Consider the following 27259-nt stretch of genomic DNA (forward strand, 5'->3'; position numbering starts at 1 on the left):
TATTCATGCCAGATTTATAGTATAGTGCCGTGCACGTGTTCAGAATGATGCTGCGGTAGTTCAAACAGGATGTGAGTTAGTCATCTGCTGCTGCTGATCTCATGAATTAGTTTATTTAATCTTCTGTAATGCTAAACAAGAGAGGGCTGGAGTGGATCCCAACCAGGACCGGTCACCAGTCTGACAGCTCAGGTTAGCTGTCCCATGCTGAGCCAGGCTACATTTCATGCTGTGGGTTAACTAACACTCTGTGGTTCTGTGTGCCTCCACGGTTCTCTCTTTATCGGGATGTCTGTTTGCTTGAAACCTCCGGGTTTTTCTGTGGAGGTTTATACTTTATACATAACTGGCCACAAACTCAGGTTGCCATCACTCTCTCCTGGACGTCTCCGTCTGCAGATTGATCCATTCAAGGATCAGCTGGAGAGGTTGACCTGATCGTGTAAGAGGAACAGCACAAAAGAGTTTTACCATGAACAACCTGATCCTGTGTTCTCATCACCATCTCACCCCGAATCACAATGTGATCATCTGTTCCTGAATGCTGGAAAAGTCTCAGTGAAAAGACTTAAAAGGACAAACACGAGCTCTGAGCAGTGTAACATGCTCCCCCCACCTCCACCCTACAGTAAGTCAGATCTGTCAGTGTGCACGTCTAAAAGTCTCCAGCTGTCTATAGCTGCTGAACAGCTAGCTGGCATTCACACATGAGGTAGTTACTGTCTGACACATAAATATTATGATTATTATTGTGCTTTAATACCACAGAATGCAGGAGGTGTTGCATGTGAAACCCCCTCCTCCTCCTACTACTACTACTGCACACAGTAAACTGAGTTGAACCATCAGGATGAACCCACTGAACCCAAACAGAGAGCATTACAGCCTCCTCAACGCTGAGGGGCGGTGTGGCTGCTGCTGCTGCTGCTGTGTGTGTGTGTGTGTGTGTGTGTGTGTGTGTGTGTGTGTGTGTGTGTGTGTGTGTGTGTGTGTGTGTGTGTGTGTGTGTGTGTGTGTGTGTGTGTGTGTGTGTGTGTGTGTGTGTGTGTGTGTGTGTGTGTGTGTGTGGCTGCTGCGTGTGTATGTGTGTGCGTGAGTTAAAAAGCTCTGACACTGCAGAGCCTCTAATCACGCACTGTAATAATAAACTGTCAAGCATGTTCTTATAGAGTGCAACAAGTATGACGAAGAAATTCCACATTCACAAGTGTATATTTACCCCAAAAAAAGCCTGATTTCTTTGTATTTATGAAAGAAATGGAATTATATCTGTCAACAAGTTCTTCCTCACATAACAAAAAAGCAATTAAAACAATGAATGTATGCAATATCTTTAATGTTTTTAAGTGAAATTATTATCATACTCTCGCGTAGTCTTTTTTATTATTATTTACTTTTTTTTTTTTTTATGTTTGTTTTGTTTTATTTCCGTCGTCCTTTTATGTTTGTCACAGCTCTTTGTTTATGTTTTCGCTATGCTTCTTTTGTATGTAAATGTTTTAAATTTGTTCTGCTGTTACTATGTATACTGTAATTTTGAAATAAAAAAATATGACAAAGAAAGAAGGGAATTGATATCAGTAAATGTTTGAACTATTACAATGGGGGAATCTGCTAGGAAAGACATCTAAGAAAGTACACTATATTCTAATTAATGACTTAAGGGCAACAGGAATAATGGAGAGAATTTAATTAATATTATTATTATTATTATTGATGATTAATATTTTTTATTTTATTGTTGTTGTTTTGTTTTTGTGTTTTTTAATTAATTAATTAATTATTTTTTTCATGCCAATCCACTGCTCCACACTCCAGTCCAGTAGATGGCGGTAATGCACCTATAAGAAGAAGAAGAAGAAGAAGAAGAGCCTCTAATCAGGCTGCACGCACACACACACACGCACAGTCTCCATCACGCACGATGCCGTCTCCGGTCCCGGTAACCCGCCTGCTGCCCAGAGACCTGTACCCGTCCCTGGACCTCGGGATCTGCAGCAGCCCGCTGACTAAAGGCTCCTCCACCCTCCAGGTCCCGGTCCCGGTGCCGGTGCATAGGCTGCATGGACCGGTGGCCCGCCGGCTCTGGTCCACGGTGATCCTCTGGTCGGAGCTGCGCTGCGTGACGCCGGTGGGCTCCGGCGGGTTCGGCTCGGTGTACCGGGCGGAGTACCTCGGAGAGACCGTGGCCCTGAAGAAGGTGAAGAAGTCCACCAAGAACGCGCTGGCCTCGCGCCAGAGCTTCTGGGCCGAGCTGAACGCGGCGCACCTGCGGCACGCGAACGTGGTGCGCGTGCTCGCGGCCACAACCTCCACCTCCTGCTTGCCGCCGCGCGAGTTCGGAGACGAGTCGAGCACCGGGACCGTCCTCATGGAGTTCGTGGGGACAAGGAACCTGCAGCAGATCATCTACGGTGGCCTCGCGGAGGAGCCGCTCGAGGAGCCCCGGTGGCTCCGGTACGCCGCGGACATCGCGCGCGGACTCCGGTTCCTCCACTCGCACGGCGTCGTGCACCTGGACGTGAAACCGGCCAACGTGCTGGTGTCCGGTTCAGACGTGTGTAAGATAGCGGACTTCGGCTGCTCCGTGAAGCTGGACCCGGAGCGCGAGGAGGAGAGCTGCATCAGCGCGCGGCTCAGCCACGTGGGGGGCACGTACACGCACCGGGCTCCGGAGCTGCTGAAGGGACAGGGTCTGAGTCCTAAAGCCGACATCTACTCCTTCGGGATCACGTTGTGGCAGCTCATCACCAGAGAGACGCCGTACACCGGAGACCGGCAGCACGTGCTCTACGCGGTGGTGGCGCACGAGCTGCGGCCGTCGCTCCAGGACTGCCCGGTGTTCCAGTCTGAGCGGGGCCGTCTGTGGAGGACTCTGCTGAGCCGCTGCTGGAGCGGGGAGGCCCGGCAAAGACCCGGAGCACACGAGCTGCTCCAGGAGCTCGAGCTCCGGCACGGGGGCGCGTTTTAGAGCCGCTGCTCTGCTCGGTTCTACCGGCAGCTGCTTTTAGGAAGATTTTAGAAGCAGCCTCAGTGGACCAGACCTGCTTTTAAAAAGCAAACATTTAAGTGCCTTCTTGTCTAAAGGCTGAACACACTGTGCCTTTCTAACATTTAAAGTGCTACACTACCATGTGAGGATGTCCTGTTCATTTCGGCTCATTGTAAAACTTATTATTATTAACTTATTGTCATAAAAAAACAGCTTTGAAATGGTTTTCCATCGCTCACACCCCCTTGATTGATGCATTTTTTGGTTGTAAACTGTATTGTGTGTTGTATATAGAGTGTTGGTGATGATGTGCCTGATTGAAGCAGAGACACTGGGAGCCTACAGTTGTTTTCTCAGCAGTATGAGGCTCAGGAAGGTATGTCTTTAAAATGCCCTTTATTTGAGTGGACTTTGGTGCAATGTCCTCTAAAACAGTCTGCACGGCTGCAGGTACAAATGTTAATTTTTGTCTTGGAAAAAGGCAGATCACTCCTTAGTACAAAGAGAACTTTGACTGAAGGAGTTGGTTTGGATGCAGAAGTTCTTCACTTTTAAACCCACCTCCTGGATTCACTGCTGGTTAAGGTGTAGGTTGCACTATATATTACTGCTTCCTCTCAATACAACCACACGTTTTAAAGTTTATTTAGCCGTGCACTGTTAACACGTTGTCATTTCATTTGAAGACTCCGACCGTCCACACTGAGTTACTGAGAGAGTTCTAACTGACTTTGTTTTAGCCTTTTTTCTTAAACTATGGAATCAAAATGTGTTTTATTTGCCACCATGAGATTGTAATGTAAGATTTAACTATGATGGTTTCATTAAAATTATTTTTATACTGTATTTTGTTTCTCGGCTCTTCCTCACATCATGTTAACAGACAAACATATTAACACCCATTTTAGAGTTTCTAGTTAAATATACAAACAGCTGATCAAACATGAATCAATATTCTGTAACTGTAATGCCTATTCTCCTATGTTTTCATAATCATCTTGTAGTGTACTGTTTAGCTGTAAAATGATAGTTTGTGACCTGGTAGCCAGATCAAGTTGAGGAAACACCAAGCACCGCCCACCAGCTGGAGAACAGCCAATAGGATCGCTCTCTCTGAAATGACCTGTGATTGGTCAAAGTCTCCCGTCACGGGCTAGATTTTCTAAAGCCTGAAAACAGACATGAGGAGGAATAGAAGTCTCAGAATACTTGAATTACAATATGCTGAAAGGTTATTATGGGATTTTTTTTCCCAATGATGCCAAAAACATTCTGCCTACTGCAGGTTTAACATGATTCCTACTGCTGAAAATATAAAATAAAGCCGATATCTGAAAGAAGAAACACGGACGCAGGAGTGAAACTAAACTTCAAACCACAAAGATTCTCTGTTAGAAGCTACAAAAGTAGTGAGAGCTGAAACGTCTCTGGTCTCCTGCACAGACGTCGAGTCTCGCTCACAACCTGCACACGCTTGTCTTTCGGTGGAGAAGGAGGTCGTTACAGTTCGGCCGCAATCGGTTCGCTCTGCACCGCTCTCATACGGCGGTTACAAATGATAACGCCACGCAGCTCCCACCCTCAGGTTCCCCCCCCAGGTTACCACTGTTAGCTCTGTCAGCAGTGTGGCCGTCGTTAGCACCGTTAGCTACGAGTTCCACATGGCTCATGTTGAGAGCAGTGTGAAGGCAATCCTTCAGTCAGATATGCTCTGAATTTAGAATTTAGCCCCTTTAAAGGTCCCATATCATGCCCATTTTCAGGTGCATACTTGTATTTTGTGTTTGTACTAGAACATGTTTACATGCTGTAATGTTAAAAAAACAAAACATTATTTTCCTCATACTGTCTGCCTGAATATACCTGTATTCACCCTCTGTCTGAAACGCTCTGTTTTAGTGCATTTCAATGGAATTGCGTTGCTAGGAAATAGCTTGGGTCCATGTTTACTTCCTGTCAGCTGATTTTTACATACACTGCAACAGGAAATAAACTGGGACACATTTAGAATGTTTGTTTAAAACCGTGTAATGGTCTATATATTGTATATTTGTGACATCACAAATGGACAGAAATCCTAATGGCTTGTTTCAAACCCACAATTTCTAAATACAGGCTGTGTGTATTTCCCTGTATATTGAGCGTTTTGATAGTTTAACAGGATTTATATAGCACTTAAATCTGCTTTATAATATAAAAGACATTCAAATTCACTTTTTACAATATGGGACCTTTAAACGTTGGGAAGAACCAAACTTCCATGTGAACATTTTGATTGTATGCTGAGAATCTGATGACTTCATCTTGTTCATGTTGTGTGGGTGTTGAGACTCTTATCAGTTTCATCAACTTGTCATCTGATATTTGCAAAATCTTTTCTTTGTTAAATGTGTGCATCCTCTGACTCGGTGTTACTTGTAACACAGCAGCCTGCTGGTCACTCCTCACAGACTGATACCCCTTTCACACCGAGGACTCAACCAGGGTTGAACCAGGGTTGATTGTGTGTATGAAAGGGTTAACCCACATTGATCGACTCGCCTTTGCAACCCAGGTCGAGAGGTGGGTCAGACCGGGGTCGATTTCGATGTGAATTTTGAACGGGCCGGGGTCGCTAACAACAGGGCGGGACAAATCATGTCATTGGTTGGTAAATGAGGGCTCACAGTCGTGACGCGATTGTCACAGGTCGGAGCGACGGCAGCAGTAATGTTTTCAGCTGCTTTACACTGAAATGATTTTATTATGGATATGTGGCAAGATTTCGAGGTGCGGGAAAAATAAATAAATCGGAGATTTTGAGAAAAAAAGTCATAATATTACGAGAATAAATTCAGAAGTTTACAAGAAAAAAAGTCGTAATATGAGAATAAATCATAATATTATAAAGTAGTAATTTTACGTGTTATTTTAAGTTACGACTTTATTCTCGTAATATTACGACTTTCTTTATTATGACTTTATTCTGGAAATCTCAGATGATTTTTCCCTCAATGTGGCCCTAATACTCCGTAGTACATTTGCGCTTTGCCCCTTGCTGCATTAGACTTATATACTATATACTTAGACTATAAACTGTGTTATCTTCATCACAATGCTCAAATGTTTTGCGGCTCCAGACAGATTTTTTTTTGCCTAAAATGGCTCTTTTGATAGTAAAGATTGCTGACCCCTGATTTAGACTGTTCCTTAGAAGGTGTAAACATACTGGCTCAGGAGAGACAGGATGTCTGGCCAGCGGGGGCGGGGGGGGATTAGTGTCATTTATTAGAAAAAACATTACAATCAACTGATACTCACATCATAAATGTGTCATCTCAATCATTCAGAAGGAGAGCAGATGCTGCACACACACACACACACACACCAGCAGAGGTCACTGCTGCTTCAGGAATCAAAGCAGGGCATCAGATGATTGGACAGTAGATCACAGATGTTTCCTGCAGACTGAATAACGTGCTGCAGATGTGACAGAGAGTTCTATGGGATACAGGATGGAAACAGGTACGAGGTGGTCCGACTACACTCATGAGAAAGTGCGTTTAAGCCCTGCGTGAAGACTCTGCGAGGACAGGTCAACTTTAACCAATAGTGTTAGAAATAAAAAAGGAAACATTCTTCATTTGGTTGTGTAACGGCGATGGCTAAGTCTGTCAACATCATCATTATTCTCTCAGTAAGTTTATGAGCAGCAGTGATCGAACAGCACTCAAACAATCAGTGTCAGAAAGAATATGTGACTGGAAACATCAGTACTGTTATTGGACAAGTGGTTGTGCTACAAACATATCTATACATATCTATATAAAAATGATACACAAATCACTCAACTCTGCCGCCGTCTGGCTAAAACTGGAGCTTATGTCTATAAAAAAAAACTTATTCCTCAGTATCCTCCCTACTCTACACTAATCTTGCATCTGCTATTAAATCAGTAAGTCATAGTTTCGTTGTCAGAAATTTCGCTGAAAATTCGTAGTCAAATTAAACATATCTACAAAATCCCTAGTTTTTCGATATATACACCATTTTGCCACAACCATGCCTTTACGCCAGCATTGCTGGACGATACATTTGCTGTATGGTGTGTAAAAGGGCTGAAGTGCATAAAAGACTTTTATTTAGACAACTAGTTTGCATCTTTAAGCTCAAAGTATAATCTACCACACTCCAATTTTTTTTGTTATATGCAATTTAGGTACTTCGTGAGGGAAAACATTCCAAATTTTGAATCCACTTTGTTCGATAGGTTTGCACCTCTTAATAAATGTCTCTGGTTGTGGAGTTTATAATCACTGTGGTGTATCGGTTAGAATACATGAGAAGATGCTTCAAAGGTTTCTTGTTCTTTTACTAGAAGGCTGTGCAGGTTTACACTTGAATGAGTGTACAGTAGTGTGGTTATCTTAATTGACGCACATAATATCTTATACAGCCAGCAAGACAACCTTCATCCCAAACATATGCATTGAACTCACTGCAGTGAACTAGTAGACCAGACTTCAAAGCCTAACGAGCCAATATACCCCTTAACCACTCCAAGTAGCCGATTGGCTCCCGGCACGCCCGCCGACATGTTGTCCAATGAAATGAAGGGGCTGCTGTGCCTGAGCTCCAAGTGAACTGCAAACCTTCTTAACACACTTGCGAGACACGCTTTTTTTAGAACTGCTTTCTCTTTCACCAGAGAGTAAGAAGCTTATCTCCAAATTGGTGAATTATTTCTCTAAAGAGTCTGAATCTGCTAACTGTATTAAGAAGGCTTGGGAAAGGGAAATCAATGCTATGTTGCCTGATCAATTATGGAAGACTGCCCTCTCCTGTATTCATAGTTGTTCAATAAATAGCAGACATAGGTTAATTCAGTTCAAAGTGATTCACCGTTTTCATTATTCTAAAGTCATGTTATATAAGTTTTACCCCTCTGTGTCTCCCAATTTGTGATAAATGTAAATCAAATGATGGTACATTGCTGCATTTAAATTGTACACGAGTAAGGACTCTCTGATGAACAGATGGTGCGAAATTTGTGTGTGTAGTGTCAAAAATGTGACCTCGGCAGCAGTTTCCAAAAGTAGTAACTTTTGCTCTAATCCAAAAAATGTGTGAAATTTAACATGAGCCCCTATGGGAAGGTAGCCTGGAGTTGCTCTCACTTCCAGGCATTAATCACCAAATGTGTAATTCCGACTGATTCCATAGCTACATGACTGCGACTGGCATAAAATGTCCTACAATTTGATGAAAAAATATCTATAAAGGGTGAAAATTGTGGGTTAGGGAGCAATTTGTTTGGAACATTTTCCAAAGATTTTAAAGTATTCCTCCACTCTAGCGGTGATGTCACGCACTCTAGCCCTTAACGACCCACGCAATACACCCCCATTATAAAATCTGAAAACGGTCTGAGAATTTCACAAAACGTAAACTGCGATTTCGTGAAAACCGTACAAGCTATCAAAATGCCCATTTGGCCCAGTAAAGTCCCAAGTCTCGTGGCCAGTTTAAAGTTTTAATCACGTTTCTACAGTAAAGTATGGCGACTCTGTATGGCCTCGAAGATGAGCTCTCCTGACGTCAATTTTCCATTCATTCCTATGGAGAAAACAAATCGCGCTTTCGAATCTCTTAGAAAAGTCATAGCACACGATCCCCGATCATTCCGCACGATTTGATGTATTTGTTGTACAGGTGTTGGCAACGGCAAACTTTTAGGTGGAAGAAGCACAGGCCTTGTGCTTCTAGGCACACTGGAACTATATGGATTATAGAACTAACTTAAGACAAAAAGGCTACTGTAAGCAGTAGATAGACGATCCATCCATCACTGTGAATGCCCGTTACAGTCGTATTACTGCTCCATGGTGATGTTAGTGAGACCATGGAAGGAGTTCCAGTTAGGTGAATTTAATGGTGAACTCATTAAATGAATGAACTGAGTAGATCACTGATCATCTTCCTGCTATAAGAGACTCACATACTGTAAACCAGATAACAGGGTATGTTGAACAGAAAAGCTCCTAGTCGTGCTGGACTGCATTCAGATAAATACCGTCTAGATCTAAATGAAATTCTTAATCAAAGCCGTGGATCTGACTGATTAGAGCATAGTCAGGGGTACAGTAATAAAACATTTCTTGACAGCTTGGCAGTGGGACATCGTCACCAAAAAGCACCGCAGGAGATAATAGTAACTAGTAATATGCTCCAATGTCTCTGACACATTTGACCTATTCAGTGTTATTTTGCTGAGAGCTGCGAAAATAAAACACTATTGAAAAGAAATTTGTATTTTATGAAATTTATCAACATAAATACTGTTTCATAATCAAAGAAGTACTACAGCAATTTAGTTTTGCACTCCGATGAAATTGAGGGACTCACAAGAGACAGATTAACGGCCAAACATGTCAAAAACACATCCTGTCTGTTGGTTACACCACCCCCCGCCTGGTAAACACACATCTGTCGTCTCCATCCTCATCGACATCACTCCCCAGAGCCACAGAAGACTTTATTACTATTATTGTTATTATTATTATTAATAACTGTTTTAACAGGCTCAGTACAACGAGTACAACTGGTGGAGTTTCCCTTTAAAGTCATGACAAACACTCAGTATCTCAGTGTTATTTTACAAAGTATTGGTGAGATGTTGACAAGATACAGTCAAGGGAAGAATATTCCATTTTACAATTTAGATGGACAAACTGTAAGATAACAGTCATACAAGGTCGGTAGATATAGTGACTCGTAACAGCTCATAAGTACACAATGTCAGCAAGAAGTGTTGGCAGTAACAAAGTAAGAATGATATGAGAATCATTGGCAGTATATGTGAAACCCCCATACAGGAGCAGACAGCTCGATCACATGATGGTGACTCTCTCGGGTGAAACGTGGGCGGCCGAGCCCACCGGCTCCAGGCGCTGGCACCGGTACCGACTGCTGTCCATGCCTCGGCGGATCTGGTGGAGCTTGCGGGCCACGCAGGGGAGCAGCATCAGCACCTTCCCCAGTATGACGCACACCGGCAGGGCCAGGGCCACCACGAAGCTGGGCGGCAGGTAGAAACGGTAGGCTTCCTCTTCGAAGGCTCGCTTCCAGCCGAACAGCAGGCCGTGGAAGGTGGCGATGAGCAGGGCGATGTAGCCCAGAGTGGACTGGAGCAAAGACGAGAAGACAGTTAACAGCTGCTGTGATCATACAGCACAGCGAAGGAAACACACAGCTTCCAGGTGTACCTGTATGAAGCTGAACTCCCTCCAGTTGAGCGTGCTGTGGACGGAGGGGATGGAGGTGACGGCCAGCAGCGACAGGAGCCCGAGACTCATGATCCCAAAGGAGACGTACATCTCCACCCTCCACACCTCCTCCTCGTTCCACGAGTTCTCCACATTAGCATGGAGCTGAAGACACAGAGGATAAATCACTTTCATTTCTGGTTTTATGCATGGCCAGATCACCCTTCCAAAGGGGGCTGGGGGCAACACATTCACTCAGGAATATGCTAAATGTAAGTGCAAAAATTTAAATATTGAGGATCTAAAACTAAATGTTTCTTACCCCGAGACTCAGTAATATATTTAAAAATACAATAAAAATGTATGATGCTGCAGACTGTGCATGACTACCATGTAAAAACACGTCCATGTATGCGGACATCCAATGTAGTGTGTACAGAATTGGATTATTTAGTGTGTATTTGTGTTTCCATATGGACTAGGGATGTCCATAATTAACCGTTTAACCGTTAACCGACATTAAGCATTTTAACCGATTAACGCTATCAGTTAAAACGGTTAAAAGAAATGTTAATAATTAACTCAAAAGCTGAGCGGCTCATAGGAGCCGCTCGTCTCTTTAAGGAGAAAAGCTGGTCCACCTTAACAGCCCACCTTAAGAGACGGAGCCGGAGACAAGAGGCGGAGCCGGAGTTGCAGGATACAGGAAGTCGGCTCCGGTCTCTCTCAGCTCTCTTGAGCGTAGCGGAGGAGTTGTAGTTTCGTAGCATTTATTCACTGACAAATAAACTACACACACTGCTACACCTACGTCTTGTCAGTTAACGGTTAATAAATAATCGGTTAACGAGGGTCGGTTATCGGTTAAGAACATTTTTCAAAATGAGCATCCTTAGTTCTGTGGAAATCCAACTAAGTAATATTTGTTCTTAAAGTGTCCTGAAGTAGCACATCACATGACATGCTCAAATACTTTAATTTAATACATTCAACAATATAATCATGCTTTGTTGTTCTGGATTACTCATCTAAAATGTTATTGTCCTATTTCACTCTCTCTGGGTGAACACTGTTCTTGTTAATGTCCCAGACAGACTGTATTTTGTAGTAAAGTAAAAGTGCCACATGATGGCACAAGCTACAGATGAAGTCGAAGTGAGAACCGTGCAGCCGTTGAGTTTTACACAACGTATTCCTGTTGAAGCTGTAGTAGGCAGAATGTTTTTGGCATCATTGGGCAAAAAATCCCATAATAACCTTTCAGCATATTGTAATTCAAGTGTTCTGAGAGAAAACTAGACTTCTGCACCTCCTCATGGCTCTGTTTTCAGGATTTAGAAAATCTAGCCCGTGACGGGAGACTTTGACCAATCACAGGTCATTTCAGAGAGAGAGAGCGTTCCTATTGGCTGTTCATTCAATGGAGGTGGCTGTCAATCACTCACCAACTCCAACCAACGGTCAAACCAGGCAGCGCTGATCAAATATGAATCAATATTCTGTTACTGTAATGCCTATTTCTCTCCTCAGATGTGTTCAGAATCATCTTGTAGTGTACTGTTTAGCTGTAAAATGAGAAAGTTTGTTCCGGCTGGTGGGCGGTGCTTTGTGTTTCCTCAACTGATCTCAACATGGCTGCCCGATTACAAACTTTCTCATTGATGTTGATCTTCTCGTGTCACTGGAGCAATTAATTATATTTCTCAAATTTAGCTATTCCTTTTATTTTGGTGAAAAATGCCAGCTTTGTGTGGGTGGAAAGTCAGCTGTATGAGTATCAGTGTGTGAACATGGTGTTGGAGCCTTCCATCCCACTGACCTGCTGGTAGGCGGTGTTGAGCAGCAGGTACCTCTCAGACCTCCTCATGGGCAGACAGAGGCTGTAGAGAACGTGGACAGCAGCCAGGAAGAAGCTGAGGAGGCCCAGCTGTTTGCGGCTCTGCAGCCAGCCCTCCAGCCAGTGAGGGAAATGCCTGTACTTGGTGCCGTAGTAGAGCTGGTGGGCGGCCGCTAGCTGGCCCGCCAGGTACACCAGGGCCAAGAGAGTGATGGCGACAGTGGGCAGCGTCCGGTTCACAATCTCTATGGGGATCTTGTAGAAGTCGCTTTGCTTGTATTTCACATAAGGGTGGATGATATCTCGTACAAAAGAGTAAGCGAAAAAGAAGATGGAGAGGGCCACGGCGGCGAGAACGGGGCCCTTCCAGCCAGGGAATAACTGAATGGGAATCTTCTCAATATCCCGCGAAGAAGACAGGGTGCCCATATCCACCGGCAGGAAGTCGAGCCGGCGGGCTAATTCCATAATCTGCTGTCGAGCCTCCATGGAGTCACTGCAGATGAACACCTACACAGAGTCAGGGTTACAGAGGAAGACTGGTTAGACGTACATGTAAGACAACCAGGAAGGACGGAACGGAGACACGTTCCTCTGTATCGTAGAGCTTGTTGTCCGACATTAAAAATTATATTAAAAGTACATCCATAAGCCCCAGCGTTGTACTTGGTGACATGTTTCTTCTCACTATGAACACACACTCTCACTAGAGCAGCAAATGTGTATTAATCCGCCGCGTTCATTCCTATGAGAGTAGCTCAGTGACGCTTGAAGGTAACAAAGCTCGACTTCCGAGGATAAATTACCCAGAACTTCTGGTGATCTTCCTCATCCGTTGGGCCCATAGAGCAGGAGCAGTAGCGTTTCCTTTAACTCCTCCTCCCAGCCCTCGCTCCAGCATCGGTCTGGGTCTCATTCACATGAACGGAGGAAGGGGAATAACTCAGCTGATTCAGCTATTAGTGCATTTTACAACTTTTAGGACCTAATGATTTAAAGGGACTGTCAGTAACTTCTTACACGTATAAATCATTGCGGGTTGATGTCCCATGCGCGCTCGCGTGTGGCTACGCTGTTCAGACTCAGACTCCAACACAAACTACACGGAAGCACCAAAACCTCTTCGTTGTATCTAGTGAAGCCCGTCTGTTAAACAGTGTTGGCCGCGGTCGGAGGACACGGGGGAGACCGTAGCTTTGGTCTCCAGGGCCGGAGTCTCTGCTGTACTCTGCTCCTCTGCCTGCCTGCCTTCACTCACACACCGCGCTCATTCTCGCTCTTTCTCTCCACTCTCACGTGCATGCGCGCACACTCCACACTGCAGAAGAGTTAGTTTAGCTGAGATTATCTAGTGAATGTACAGTGGACGTTTGTGCAGAAATAACTGCTGCAGCTCCTCCAGACCAACAGAGGTTTCCCGTGTCTTGTGAAGTGACGGGGCTCCGCAGAGAGAAACGTTATCGTCTCCGACCAAAACTCCGGTGTCTCCCCTGTTCCCTCCGGCCGCGGTCGGGAGGCTGAGGCAGGAAAAGCCAACACTAGGATCAGCATTGATTCATGGAGAGACCTTTGTCTGGTCAGCTAACATTACTGCCAAGCAGCTGAAATATAGAGTGATATTGTGGTTTTAGCTGACGTGTGTCGCCTCACTGTTTTGAGCGATGCTCGTTCATGTCTATGTAGAGCGAGCACAAGCGCGAGCAGCAGGAGGCTGACTTTCGTTGACTTAACGGCCACAGGTGTCGCTGTTAACAAGACATTTTGGATTCTTACAAACAGTCCCTTTAAATAAGAACTATTAGAGTGTTCATACTGGGGAGTTGATTCACCTAAAAAAAATGATCCTCTGAGTTACAGACGTCTCTTTCCCAATGTAAGTCTATGGGAAAAAGTATTTTTGGGCCCAATGACATCACGTGACAGACACGGACGTTGTAGTACCGCCGTTTGGCCACTACGTAACATTTGCACAGACAGTGACCCCCCTGGAGGCTGTAAACCCCCTGGAGGCTGTAGACCCCCTGGAGGCTTTAAACCCCCTGGAGGCTGTAAACCCCCTGGAGGCTTTAAACCCCCTGGAGGCTGTAGACCCCCTGGAGGCTTTAAACCCCCTGGAGGCTGTAGATCCCCCCGAGTTGAGAACCACTGATCTAAAGGAAAGATAGAACTTTGAAGTTGGCCTAACCTCTTCATCACTTTTCCTCCTTGCTGGATCCTGAAACGAATAATCTCTTCTGCTCCAATATTTCTGATGGCGAGAGCTGGTAATGAAACCCATGCATCTCATTTTAGGTTTAAGAAGCTTCGTAACGGCAGAGCTGAAGTTGATATAGTTTTATAATCCAATCCAGCGATAAGGTCAGCTGACTGGCTGGGGGATTATTAGAGGCCAGGAGCTCTATTGTTTCCTGTACACGAATTAATATGCTGGAAGGCTTTTTTATAATCCGTACCTAAATTATAACAGAATTAATGTGTCAGAGAGGAAGCAAGGCAGTCACACAGACTCAACTGTCATCGCTAGTTTCAGACCGACGCAATTGTTTCCCGCCCAGCGCCCACGTTGTGTAAGAAGCAAATGTACTTGAGCCCGTCTGTGCACCCAAGGTTGGTCTTAAGATGAGGTGTGGTCAGGTACTTTGTTGGCGTATTGTTATCTTGAGGCAGCAGAAAGAGATTGGGTCATTGACCAACAGAAACTTGGTCTAAAGTCTGGAGCAGTATTTTCCTGCTATTTAAAGGGACTGTTTGTAAGAATCAGAAATTGCTTGTTAACAGCGACACCTGTGGTCGTTAAGTCAATGAAAGTCGGCGTCGGGCTCGCGCTTGTGCTCGCTCTACATAGACATGAACGAGCATCGCTCAAAACAGTGAGGCGACACACGTCAGCTAAAACCACAATATCACTCTATAGTTCAGCTGCTTGGCAGTAATGTTAGCTGACCAGACGAAGGTCTCTCCATGAATCACTGCTGATCCTAGTGTTGGCTTTTCCTGCCTCTGCCTCCCGACCGCGACCGGAGGGAACAGGGGAGACACCGGAGTTTTGGTCAGAGACAATAACGTTTCTCTCTGCGGAGCCCCGCCGCTTCACAAGACACGGGAAACCTCTGTTGGTCTGGAGGAGCTGCAGCAGTTATTTCTGCACAAACGTCCACTGAACATTCACTAGATATTCTCAGAGCTAAACTAACTCTTCTGCAGTGTGGAGTGTGCGCACATGCACGTGAGAGTAGAGCGAAAGAGCGAGAACGAGCGCGGTGTGTGAGTGAAGGCAGGCAGAGGAGCAGAGGACAGCAGAGACTCTGGCCCTGGAGACCAAAGCTACGGTCTCCTCCACGTCCTCCGACCGCGGCCAACACTGTTTAACAGACGGGCTTCACTAGATAGAACTTTGCGGTTTTGGTGCTTCCGTGTTGTTTGTGTTGGAGTCTGAGTCTGAACAGCGTAGCCACATTCGAGCGCGCATGGGACACCGACCCGCAATGATTTATACGTGTAAGAAGTTACAAACAGTCCCTTTAAAGGGCTCATTATTCAGATAGTAAGATGAGTCTACAGGCAGGTTCACAACATGCGTACACTCTGCTGGTTACACACAGTTAAACACAGTGTGGGCTCTACAACAACGTTTTTATTTTTGTTCAGGGAAAACACTTAATTCAGGCGGCAGGTGACAATTGAGAATTTAATGAAGTAAGGCTCTCAGCGCTCCTCAGGTCGCTGGCGTGACCGCCGTGACCAGAGAGATCACGGTGGTCACACGCCTCTGTGGCGTCTCCTCCCATCATCCCCCTGTGTGTGCGAGTGGAGACGTAGGCTACTTCAACGTTTGCGGGCCCTCTCCTCCTAAATGGCGGCGTTTTGAGGCTGATGGATCCGCGTTACGCACAGCCTCTCCGGCAGCGCCCGGCTGCTAGCCTGTGCATAATTCATCTCCGGAGGATTCTGCTCAGACGCTCTGAGCCCCCCCGTGGGTTAATACATATTTATCATATTTAGCCTTGAGCTGATTATCTTATAATAACCCAGGTTTTTTCCATCAGGCTCTGTGGACGTTCCCATAGAAAGGCTCTACAGCACTTATTCCTATGAAGGAATTATACCACATTTCACAAGATATGCAAGTTAACGGCATACTGAGTAATAATATAGTGAACTATTAATGTGTGCTACCTCCATATTCAACCGCCTGTTCTCATGTGACTGACAGGATTGTTGGAATTTGTTCAAACAATAGAATATGTGTGATTGTACCTGTGTGCTGGCGTCTTTGGGGCAGCTCTGCTGCATGGCCCAGGCTGAGATGACGTTGAAGCCTTTGACCGTGAAGGAGTCTGGCAGCAGTGAGGCCAGATACTCAGCGTTAGACTCTGGGTACTGGTTCACCTTCCTGTTGTTACTCACATCAACCAGGATCTTACCTGCAGGACAACGAGACAAACACACATGATCTCCGTAGTTAAACACATTAAATATACTATGACTAGGGATGCACCGATACCACTTTTTCTCAGACCGAGTACAAGTACAAGTACTTACATTTGGGTACTCGCCGATACCGAGTACCGATACGAGTACTTCTCTGTGCCAAAAGACCCTCGTTAACAGCCAGCTGGAGGGTGTGAGCGACACACGGCAGGCTGGGGAGTCCCGCATACAAGGCGGTGCGCCGCGATCGGCTCTAGGTCGGCTTGGAAAGGCTCGGGTTGAAGGTGGCTCGCGGCCGCAGCTTTACAGCGCTCCTCGCCCGGACCTCACCGCACCGTGGACAAAGGGCTCGCTGCGCCCTCTCTGCCCGCCGGAGACGGCTCCCTGCTCCCGGTGCGACTGTCGACCGGGGCGGACTGTCCTCAGCGCGCCCCGACCGCGTCGTGCCGCCAGATCGGGGCTCGGCCCATGTAAAAGCCGTCAGGGGTCTGCGGCGATGTTGGCAACCCACCCGACCCGTCTTGAGACGCGGACCAAGGAGTCCAATGCACGCGTGCAAGCAAAACCCCGTGGCGCAATGAAAGTGAAGGCCAGCGCGCCGGCTGAGGTGGGATCCCGGCCCAGCGGGGTAGGGCGCACCTACGTAAAGTGGTATCGGTGCCGTTTTGCGAGTACGAGTACATGAGCACATGAGCACAGTATCGGACCCGATACCCAATACTGGTATCGGTATCGGTATCGGTGCATCCCTAACTATGACAATTAGTGCAGTACTAGAAATTATGTGCACACAGAGGCAGTGTGAGGAGAAGGGCTGAAGCTGGAGCCGGAAATATGTGCAAGCAACAATATATCTGAGTGCAAGCAGAGCAGTTTGAGCAGAAGCAGAGCTAATCCAAGCACGAGCAGGGACTGGTTGAGTGTGAGGACGGGGTTTTGAGGCAAAGCATTACAAAATATGAAATCAACAAGTCAGGCTCTCAAACTGAAAGACGACGCTCTTGAATAAAGACAGGAACATAGCTCCATATCTGCAGGTCAAAGTGTCCTGGGGCAAGAGCTGATACTGATATATAAATGCAAGTCCATTTGTGTTGTATGGCGATGTGGTTGAGTCATCACTTGACTGGTGAAGTGTTAAAGGTCCCATATTATAAAAAAAGTGATATTTCCATGTTTATTTATTATAAAGCAGGCTTAAGTCCTATATAAATACTGTGAAAGTATCAAAACACTCAGTACACGGAGAAATACAAAAAGCCCGAATTTAGAAATTCTGCATTTGAAACAAGCTGTCAGGATTTCTGCCTATTTATGATGTCACAAATATACAATATTTAGACCCTTTACACAGATTTAAATGTAAACATTCTAAATGTGTCCCAGTTTATTTCCTGTTGCAGTGTATGTGAATGACATCAGCTGACAGGAAGTAAACATGGACCCAAGCTGTTGCCTAGCAACGCAATTATCTTGCAATTCCGTCGCAATTCCGTCGAAATGCGCTAAAACAGAGTGTTTCAGACAGAGGGTAAATACAGGCATATTCAGGCTGACATTATGAGGAAAATAATGTTTTTTTTTTAACATTACAGCATGTAAGCATGTTCTAGTAGAAACACGAAATACAAATATGATCCTGAAAATGAGCATGATATGGGACCTTTAAGATGTTAGTGATCTCAGTGTGCGTGTGTTATCTACCTTCCAGTAGGTGCTTGAGGTCCCACAGGAAAGAGTAGTGCTCCCGGCGGACTGCCAGGAACACAATGCTAGCCTTCCCCACGGCGTCCTCGTGGTACGTCACATCCACCACGTGAGGGAACGACTGGGCTGCCTGTTTGGGATGGCGGCTGCCCACCACCACGTGGAAGCCACAGCGCAGCAGGCGGATGGTCAGGCACTTGGAGAAGTCACCCGAGCCCAGGATGGCCACTGTGGGCCGGGGGGACAGACAACAGGCGGCCTCTGCACCTCCCACTCCGCTCTTCATGCCGTTAGGCAGGAAACAGGCCTGGGCGTGTCGGAGGTGGTGGTGGGAGGACGGGGCTGTGAGGAACACGGGGCTCCTGCTGCCGCTCATCATAGAGATGGAGTCCATCCTTCCTCCACTGTCACTTCTTCTTCTGTGGTTTTCTGCTTAGGAGGATCTCAGTGGGTCTAAGAGAGGGAAAGAGCAGCAGAATTAAAGCACCATTCAATGACTGTTTTTCTTGGGCATTTCATATTAAAGTTTAAGTTTATAATTTAAACTTGAACCCTGATTCAAAGCTGAACAGATTAATAGCAGAATAATTACTACATATACATAGCAGTGTGTTTGATATTAACATTCAGACAGAACTAGACTTATGTACTTTTATTAAACGGGAACTCCTTTACACATTACATTTATTTTATTTAGCGAATGCAAAGTCCTTGAGCCATGCAGTTGCCTCCTGGTCTGCTGTATGGAGGGTGTCTAACCCTCCTTTTAGACTGTGGAGCGGGCAAGCTTCAATGATGTGTTCCATTGTTTGCACCTCTCCACAGGCACACAATGGGCTTGGGCTGCTGCCCCATTTGTGAAGGCTGGCCAAGCAGGGGCCATGTCCGGACCTGAATCTATTAAGAGTTGACCACTGTATCCTTGGCAGGTTGGTGCCAGGGACCTGTAGGGTGGGGTCTGACACCAGATGTTTGTTTGGGACATCCTTGGACTCCCATTCCTTTTCCCATGCTGATTGGGTGGTGAAGTCGGCTGGTGGGGTATTCTTCCATATTGGTCGTCTAGATGGAAGACGGGCAGTGGGTGGGTTGCAGATGTCTGCATGGATTGGTAGATGGGGAGAGTCTTCGACCTTTTGAAGCATCCTTTGAGTAGATGCTACTCGCCGGATATGTGGGGGGGTTATATTGGATAGGACAGGGAGCCAGGGGAGTGGTGTTGAACGAATAGTCCCGCTTATGATTCGCATGGTTGTGTTGAGCTGGGTGTCCACATGGTGTGTATGGGGTGACCTGGACCAAACAGGACCAAACAGGGGCACAGTATTCTGCTGCAGAGTAAGCAAGGGCCAGTGCCGAGGTGCGCAATGTGGGGGCTGCTGCCCCCCATTTTGAGCCAGCGAGCTTACAGAGCAGGTTGTTTCTAGTCTTCACCTTAGCTGCCGTTCCTTTCAGGTGTTCCTTGAAGGATAGGGTCCTGTCAAGTGTCACTCCCAGGTAAGTTGGGTTGAGGGCGTGCTTCAGCTTAAGTCCGCTGAGTTGGATATTTAGCTCTGAAGCAGCTTTTGCGTTGTTGAGGTGGAATACACTGGAGACTGTTTTAGCGGGGCTTGGTTTTAGGCGCCAGGTTTTGCAGTACTGGTCCAGCTTTGCAAGGTCTTCCGTGAGCACCTGTTCCAGAGAGTCAAAGTCTGGTGCTTGAGTTGCCAGACAGATGTCATCAGCGTAGATGAATTTACGGGATTTAGTGGTGGGTAGGTCATTTGTGTAAAGGTTAAACAGGGTTGGGGCGAGGACTGACCCTTGTGGGAGCCCGTTTGACTGTTTTCTCCATGCACTCTTATTCTGTCCAAGGTGAACTCTGAACCTCCGGTTAGTTAGCAGAGTTTTAATTGTTGCTGTTGCCCAGGCAGGGAGTGCTTTTGTGAGTTTTAGCAGGAGGCCTTTGTGCCAAACAGTATCGTAGGCAGCTGTGAGGTCGAGGAATACTGTTCCTGTCTTCAGTTTGCGCTCGAAACCATTTTCGATGAAGGTGGTTAGGGCCAGTACTTGTTCTCCTGTGCTGCGGCCCTTGCGGAAACCGGCCTGGTCTACGCAAAGAATCTCTTCTACTCCTGGAGATATGCGTTGTAGTATAAGGCGTTCTAGGATTTTGAAAGGGACGCAGAGTAGAGAGATTGGGCGGTAGCTCGCTGGTAGTTTGTGGTCTTTACCAGGTTTTGGTATGGCAATTACTTTTGCTGACCGCCATTTCTTTGGGATTGAGTTTGACTGTATTATCCTGGTATAGAATTGGGTCAGCCAGGTTAGAGCTCGGGGGCCCAGATGTTTCATGAACTCTGGAGAGATGTTATCATATCCTGCTGCCTTTCCACATTTCAGGCCCTGCAGGACTTTCTCCAGTTCAGCGACCTCAAAAGGCTCAGGGTTGCTTTCCTCTCTGAGCTTTTTTCTGTGTGCCTTTAGCTCAGTTGTAATTGATCTTCTGGTGTTTTTGTCTTGGGCTGCTTTTGCAATAGTCAGTAGGTGGGACGCAACTTGATTGGGTGTGACAGGTGGTCGGCTTTGGGTAGGTGGTTTCTGTGCAGCACCAAGGCGGCGGATGAGGCTCCAGCATTTTCTGCTAGAGCGGGTGAAATTCAGGTCTGCTACAGTCTCCTCCCATTTTTTCCGCCGAGCTGTAGATAGTGATTCAATGAGATGGTCTGCCATCTCGGGGTCCCCTGATGTTTTGTAGGCTTGTAGGAGGGCAGCACTTTCTTCGTCCAGGCATGGGACATAGAGGGGTCGGTAGCCTCGTGGAATTGCTGTGTGGGTAGCTTTGTAGATGGCGCTGCAAAAGCGATTGTATGCTTCATCTACAGTGATGGTTTGGAGTGGGATGGTGACGATACTCCGGTCCAGAGTTTCACTGAATTTCGTCCAGTTGGCATCTTCCAGCACATCACCCCCACCCTCATCCACCTCCACTGGCTCCCGGTCAAGTCCCGCATCACCTACAAAATCCTCCTCCTCACCTACAAATCCCTCAATGCCCTGGCTCCTCAGTATTTATCTGACCTCCTCCACCCTTACACACAGCCCCGGAACCTTAGATCCTCAGGCACGGGTCAGCTCTCCATCCCTCACACAAGAATGCGAACTTTTGGGGACAGAGCCTTCAGTGTGACAGCCCCCACACTTTGGAACTCTCTCCCCATAGAGCTCCGCAACGCACCATCTCTGGACACCTTCAAAAGACTCCTCAAAACCCACCTCTTCACCAAGGCCTATGGCCTCTAGCTTCTGTTACAGTTGTTGTGTTTATTTATGTCTTTGTTAAGCGTCCTTGGGTTTCATGAAAGGCGCTATATAAATCCAAGCTATTATTATTATTATTATTATTATCTTCCTTGGGCTGTTTATGATTGGGAGTTGTAGGCCAATGTGTATAAGTGAGGGCCGGTGTTGGCTGTGTGGAAAGTCGTCAAGGATGAGGGTCTGTGCAGGATAGGGGGTTCCATTCAAAGAGCTGACCCAGCACAGGTCAGGGGAGTAGTCCTTATTCCACCTGGCTGAGTGGAATGTTCCTCTTTGTTTGGGGTCATGAATCAGAACAAGGTCGTTTCTGGATGCCCAGGCTGAAAGTGCCTCACCATCACCATCTACTGCTGGGTATCCCCAGTCAGGGTGGTGGCAGTTAAAGTCCCCCACATAGATGGCAGGGTGGGGGAAAGTGGGTAGGACTTGCTGATCCCAGTTGGCACTCGGGGGCTTGTATACATTAACGATGTGAAAACCGCCAATGGTTATGGTTTCAGAGAAATTGATTGTTGTCAAATGGTTAGCTTCAACTATGTCAGAGCGCACATAGGTGGCAAGTCCGTGTTTGGTATGGGGCGTGTAGCACAGAAGATCAAAGCCATTGATGGAGTAGCGGCCTGCTTCCTCTGTGCCAACGTGAGTCTCTTGGAGGCAGATAACGTCAATGGAATGTTAGGAAGCGAGGACTTCGATGAGGCTCCGCTTGGCTGCAGACAGGCCTTCAACATTAAGTTGTAGTATTCGGAGGGCAGGTCCAACCGCTAGGTGCTCTTGGGGCTGTTTGTGGTTACTGCTTTCGGCTTGGGGACTGTGACTAAGATTCTTCGATTTGGCTCTCAGGCGTTGTCTCTTGGAATTTAGTCTGCTGGTAGGATCATTGGCTTCCCCAGGCGGGCGTGGGTACTGACGGGGGGCGCGACGTGAACGCTGATCCATTGCCATCCATGGCAAAGGAGACATATTATAAAAAAGTGAGATTCTCATGTTTTTTTTATTATAAAGCAGGCGAAAGTCCTATATAAATACTGTGAAAGTATCGAAACACTCAATTCACAGGGAAATACACACAGCCCGTATTCAGAAACTCTGCATTTGAAACAAGCTGTCAGGATTTCTGTCCATTTGTGATGTCACAAATATACAATATTTAGACCCTTTATGCCGTTTTAAACATAAAAATTCTAAATGTGTCCCAGTTTATTCCTGTTTGCAGTGTATGTGAATGTCATCAACAGACAGGAAGTACACATGAACCCAAGCTGTTGCCTAGCAACGCAATTCCATTGCAATTCTGTTGCATTTCCATCGAAATGCAATAAAACGGAGCATTTCAGACAGAGGGTAAATACAGGCATATTCAGACTGACAGTATGAGGTAAATAAAGTTGTTTTTTACAGCATGTAAACATGTTCTAGTAGAAACACAAAATACAAGTATGAACCTGAAAATGAGCACGATATGGGACCTTTAAGGTCTAACTGGACAATATGCGAACAAGCGTACAGTTTTTCCCGATGAAGATGTCCACCTAAAGATAAACACCTCTGCACCTCAAGACACTGATGCTGTTGATGATGCTGTTGATGTTGATTAGGATATTCATTATGATGATGACATTGATGATGTTGATGATGATGACAAAAAAATTAAATAATCTCTGCTTCCATCCACCGTGTGCGTTGCCTCTGTGCACTGCCTGTCGGCACCTGTGTCCGATCAGACTTGAAGCTGTTGTTACTCACGTCGTTCCCTCCTATCTAGATCCTCGCTTGTGTTGTACGACCTCTCAGAGATGTACGTCGCTCACCCCGGCTCTATTCATGCGAAGTTTTGCACACCTCTAACCTATTTCCACTGATTACAGTCGACGCTGACAGTAACTGACAGTTAATCACTCTCTCTCTGTAGTAGAGAGGGACATCACACGTAGTAGTATATCTGTTCGCTCGGTCGCTGTATGTTAGGAAGAGGTGTCAGCCTGAGCCAACAGCTGTATAATGATTCCGTCGCTGTAAAGGAGCTTTATACTGTCGAGTCGGAGATGATGTCACAGTGATGTCATCTGGGATATCTCAGCTTGGAGACACGACACATTTAGAACAGATACAGAAACTGAAGGTGTAGAGTATGAAAGATGTGGATGTTTACCAGACATGGAGGGTTTAATGAAAGGATGCCATTGGCTGCATTATGGGAAATGTAGGATCCAGTGTTTATGGAGCTTTAGCCACACTAGGCACCAAAACATACTGTAGGATAGCTCAGCTTCTGCTGCACAGATTTGATCCATTTTTAACTATCACCTCTGGCAGTGTGCTCATTAGCAGCATCTGAGGGCTAAAACATTTGAAAGGAATTGGCACATTATGCAAATCAATAATTATTAAAGTAATTTAGCACAGGGGGTTCCACAGGTTTTGGGAGGTAAGCAGACATATGATTGAGTAGCCAGTCTGTGAGGTGTTGCCAGTTCTGTCAGCTAAACACAAATCAAATGGGAAGACTCTGAAAGTTCAGCCGTGACCTTGGAAACAGCATCAGCATCAGGTCCACTCATGAATCTGAGAGTAAAAACATCGGCACTGCTTTCTAATAAGTCACAGCTCATAAAGGGTTTATTTATGATTAATAAAACATTTACTAATGTTTTATAGATCAGTTAAATGACATCACTAAGATAAAGCATTTTGGGTTGCCAGGTTGTAAAGCTGAAAACAGGCTGATCCTCCAGATACCCAACATCTGCTGAAGCAGCTCGGTAAAAGCCGACCAGAGGGAGGACATCCGTCCACCGGGAGGACATCCGTCCGTCCAGCGGGAGGACATGGAGGACATCCATCCAACCGGTGAAGCTGCGTGTGTTAATGACCTTCTCCGTGCACAGACGGTGATCGTGTGAAGGACACGGCCGTGTGCACCTGTAGCGTATCTGAGCATCACGGCCGCTCTGCTGCTCCGTCATGAAGCAGCACAACACACAGCGAGCTGATGACAACACGCACGCACACACGCACACACACATGTGAACCGACTCCGTGCACAGTGCCAGTACTGTTACCGGCTGGTCTGATGGAGAGCTGGTGATGGATGTTACCAACCTGTCATCGAGCTTCACAGAGATGCTGCTGCGACTCTGAGACGAAGACCAGCTGCTAGCTGCACCCCCCCATCACCATCACCCCCCTATCCTCTCATCCTCATCCTCAATGTGATGCTGCTCAGCCTCCTCTGGATGCACACATGCTGCGTTCAGGTCCCGTGGGGAAGATTGTAGAGAACAGCTTTCATCTGAAAATAACGTGTCTGCATACAGTAGGCTATATACTGTATATATATATAAATATTATGTAAAATTATGTACATTAGTTTTATATATATATACATAAAATTATGTAAAATGATGTACATTAGTTATATATATATATACATATATATATATATATATGTATATATATATATATATATATATATATATATAGATAGATATAAAACTAATGATTTGATTAAAGGGACTGTTTGTAACTTTTTACACGTATAAATCTACCGGGTCGGGATCCCATGCGCGCTCGCGTGTGGCTACGCTGTTCAGACCGCTCCTCTGCCTGCTTGTCTTCACTCACACGACGTGCGTTTATCGCTCCACTCTCACGTGCATGCGCGCTCACTCCACACTGCAGAAGAGTTAGTTTAGCTCTGAGAATATCTAGTGAATGTACAGTGGACGTTTGTGAAGAAATAAATGCTGCAGCTCCTCCAGACCAACAGAGGTTTCCCGTGTCTTGTGAAGTTACGGGGCTACGCGAAGAGAAACGTTGTCGTCTCAAACCGGGTCCCAGTGTCTCCCCTGTTCACTCCGGCAACGGACAGGAGACGAAAACGTTACTCGCTGCTTCAGCCTCCGGGGCTGAAGCAGCGGGGCTGAGGCAGGAAAAGCCAACACTAGGATCAGCATTGATTCATGTAGAGACTTTCGTCTGGTCAGCTAACATTACTGCCAAGCAGCTGAAATATAGAGTGATATTGTGGTTTTAGCTGACATGTGTCGCCTCCCTATTTAGAGCGAGCAAGCAGGAGCCCGACGCTGGCTTTCGCTGACTTAACGGCCACAGGTGTCGCTGTTAACAACCATTTCTGAAAGTTACAAATAGTCCCTTTAATAATTACCACTATTGCACACAGAATATTATATATATATATATATATATACACATAAAATGATGTATATATATATATATATTTGTACATATATATATATATATATATAAAACTAATGATTTGATTAATAACTACCACCATTGCACACAGAGTAAAAAAATATTATAAAACTAACGATTAGATTAATAATTGCCACCACTACACATAGAGTAAAAGAAATATGATAAAATGATTTGATTAATAATGATCAGTGCGGTTGCAGTTTAGTTGTATGGGAGTGTAATTTAGTGGGAGACAGGGTAGATGTTCATGAGCCAAACCGGAAACTGTCAAGCTTGTTCTTATAGAGTGCAACAAGTATGACGAAGAAAGAAGGGAATTTCTATCAGGAGTAAATTATGGAAATATTACATTGGGGGAATCTGCTAGGAAAGACATCTAAGAAAGTACACAATCTTCTAATTAATGACTTAAGGGCAACAGGAATAATAGAGAGAATGTAATTATTATTTTTAGTACTCTTATTTTTATTAATTTTATTATTGTTAGTTACTATTTATTTTAATTTTATTTTTTTCTTGCCAATCTACTGCTCCACACTCCAGTCCAGTAGATGGCGGTAATTCACCGTTTTTTTTTTGTTTTTTATTGAACAAATTCAGATTAACAGACAACATGACTCATAGATCATTGCATTAGAGTGAAAGGACAAGGTGCATACAGAACAAGAACAGATATAATATGTAAAATTATACATGAAAATAATAATAAATTAAATGAAGGGCTATGGGGCTGTACCAGTAATTCATATTCTTCTATTATACTAAGAAGTTTCAAAGCATTTTTTGTTTTTCTTGACTTTAAGGGCTTTTATGTAAGAAATAAACTCATAATGAAACACATTAAACCAGGTTTCACTTTCATATACTTGGATTTGTGCAAATACAATTTTCCAAGAATGAGAATGTTATTCACCAGAAAGTCATCTTTGTTATTGTCCATGACAAGACTATAAACAATGTCCCTTTGAGAGAAGTTTCCCAGATGAGAAACTTTTGGGAAAAAAAGAAAGAAGATCTTCATGAGCCTGATGAACACACTGAAGGATCCGAGTCTCCTCGGAAAGAACAATCTGCATCATTATTATCATTTTCAGGTTCATAGCAGTATATTGTGTTTCTAATAGAACGTGTTAACATGCTGTAATGTTAACTAATCTCCTTTATTCCCCCATACTGTCTGCCTGCATATGCCTGTATTTACCCTCCAGTGTTTCCCCTCGGATCCTAGGATCGATCCTTGGATCCCGCCATCTACTAGACTGGAGTGTGGAGCAGTAATTTGGCAGGAAAAAAATAAATAAATAAATAAAATTAATAAAAATAAGAATACTAAAAATAGTAATAAAATGTTCTCCATTATTCCTGTTGCCCTTAAGTAATTAATTAAAAGGTTGTGTACTTTTTTAGATGTCTTTCCTAGCAGATTCCCCAAATGTAATATTTCCATCATTTACTCCTGATATCAATTCTCTTCTTTCTTCATCATATTTGATGCACTCTATAAGAACATGCTTGACAGTTTCTGGT

At 45.2% G+C, this 27259-nt stretch overlaps 2 protein-coding genes across 3 annotated transcripts; one reads left to right on the top strand and one right to left on the bottom strand.

Moving 5' to 3' along the window:
- Nucleotides 1-1862: 1862 nt before the first annotated feature.
- mos (v-mos Moloney murine sarcoma viral oncogene homolog) lies at nucleotides 1863-3838 on the top strand. The gene has a single exon (XM_074622048.1). It carries the CDS (start codon nucleotides 1925-1927, stop codon nucleotides 2969-2971), a length of 1047 nt encoding a protein of 348 aa, XP_074478149.1. The 5' UTR covers nucleotides 1863-1924; the 3' UTR covers nucleotides 2972-3838.
- A 4981-nt stretch (nucleotides 3839-8819) lies between these two features.
- steap2 (STEAP family member 2, metalloreductase) lies at nucleotides 8820-24754 on the bottom strand. Of its 2 annotated transcripts, none has more exons than XM_074622044.1 (6): nucleotides 23258-23512; nucleotides 18209-18664; nucleotides 16331-16497; nucleotides 12056-12583; nucleotides 10237-10401; nucleotides 8820-10155 (listed from the first exon to the last, which is right to left on the bottom strand). In XM_074622044.1, the coding sequence occupies exons 2-6, from the start codon at nucleotides 18603-18605 to the stop codon at nucleotides 9862-9864; spliced, it is 1551 nt and encodes a 516-aa protein (XP_074478145.1). In that variant the 5' UTR covers nucleotides 18606-18664; nucleotides 23258-23512; the 3' UTR covers nucleotides 8820-9861. The 2 variants fall into 2 exon arrangements, with proteins under 2 accessions (XP_074478145.1, XP_074478144.1); XM_074622043.1 differs by lacking the exon at nucleotides 23258-23512 and adding an exon at nucleotides 24614-24754 and having other exon boundaries at nucleotides 8821-10155.
- Between the last annotated feature and the right edge of the window lie 2505 nt (nucleotides 24755-27259).

The sequence above is a fragment of the Sebastes fasciatus genome, chromosome 21 (assembly GCF_043250625.1).
Source record: "Sebastes fasciatus isolate fSebFas1 chromosome 21, fSebFas1.pri, whole genome shotgun sequence".
Taxonomy (NCBI): domain Eukaryota; kingdom Metazoa; phylum Chordata; class Actinopteri; order Perciformes; family Sebastidae; genus Sebastes; species Sebastes fasciatus.

Coding starts and splice junctions, on each gene's coding strand:
- steap2 (XM_074622044.1), bottom strand. CDS start 18,605: ATGGACTCCATCTCTATGATGAGCGGCAGCAGGAGCCCCGTGTTCCTC. Junction 12,584..16,330: donor CCAAAGACGCCAGCACACAG/GTACAATCACAC, acceptor GACTCTGTGTAG/GTGTTCATCTGCAGTGACTC. Junction 10,402..12,055: donor TCAACACCGCCTACCAGCAG/GTCAGTGGGATG, acceptor CTGTGTCTTCAG/CTCCATGCTAATGTGGAGAA.
- mos (XM_074622048.1), top strand. CDS start 1,925: ATGCCGTCTCCGGTCCCGGTAACCCGCCTGCTGCCCAGAGACCTGTAC.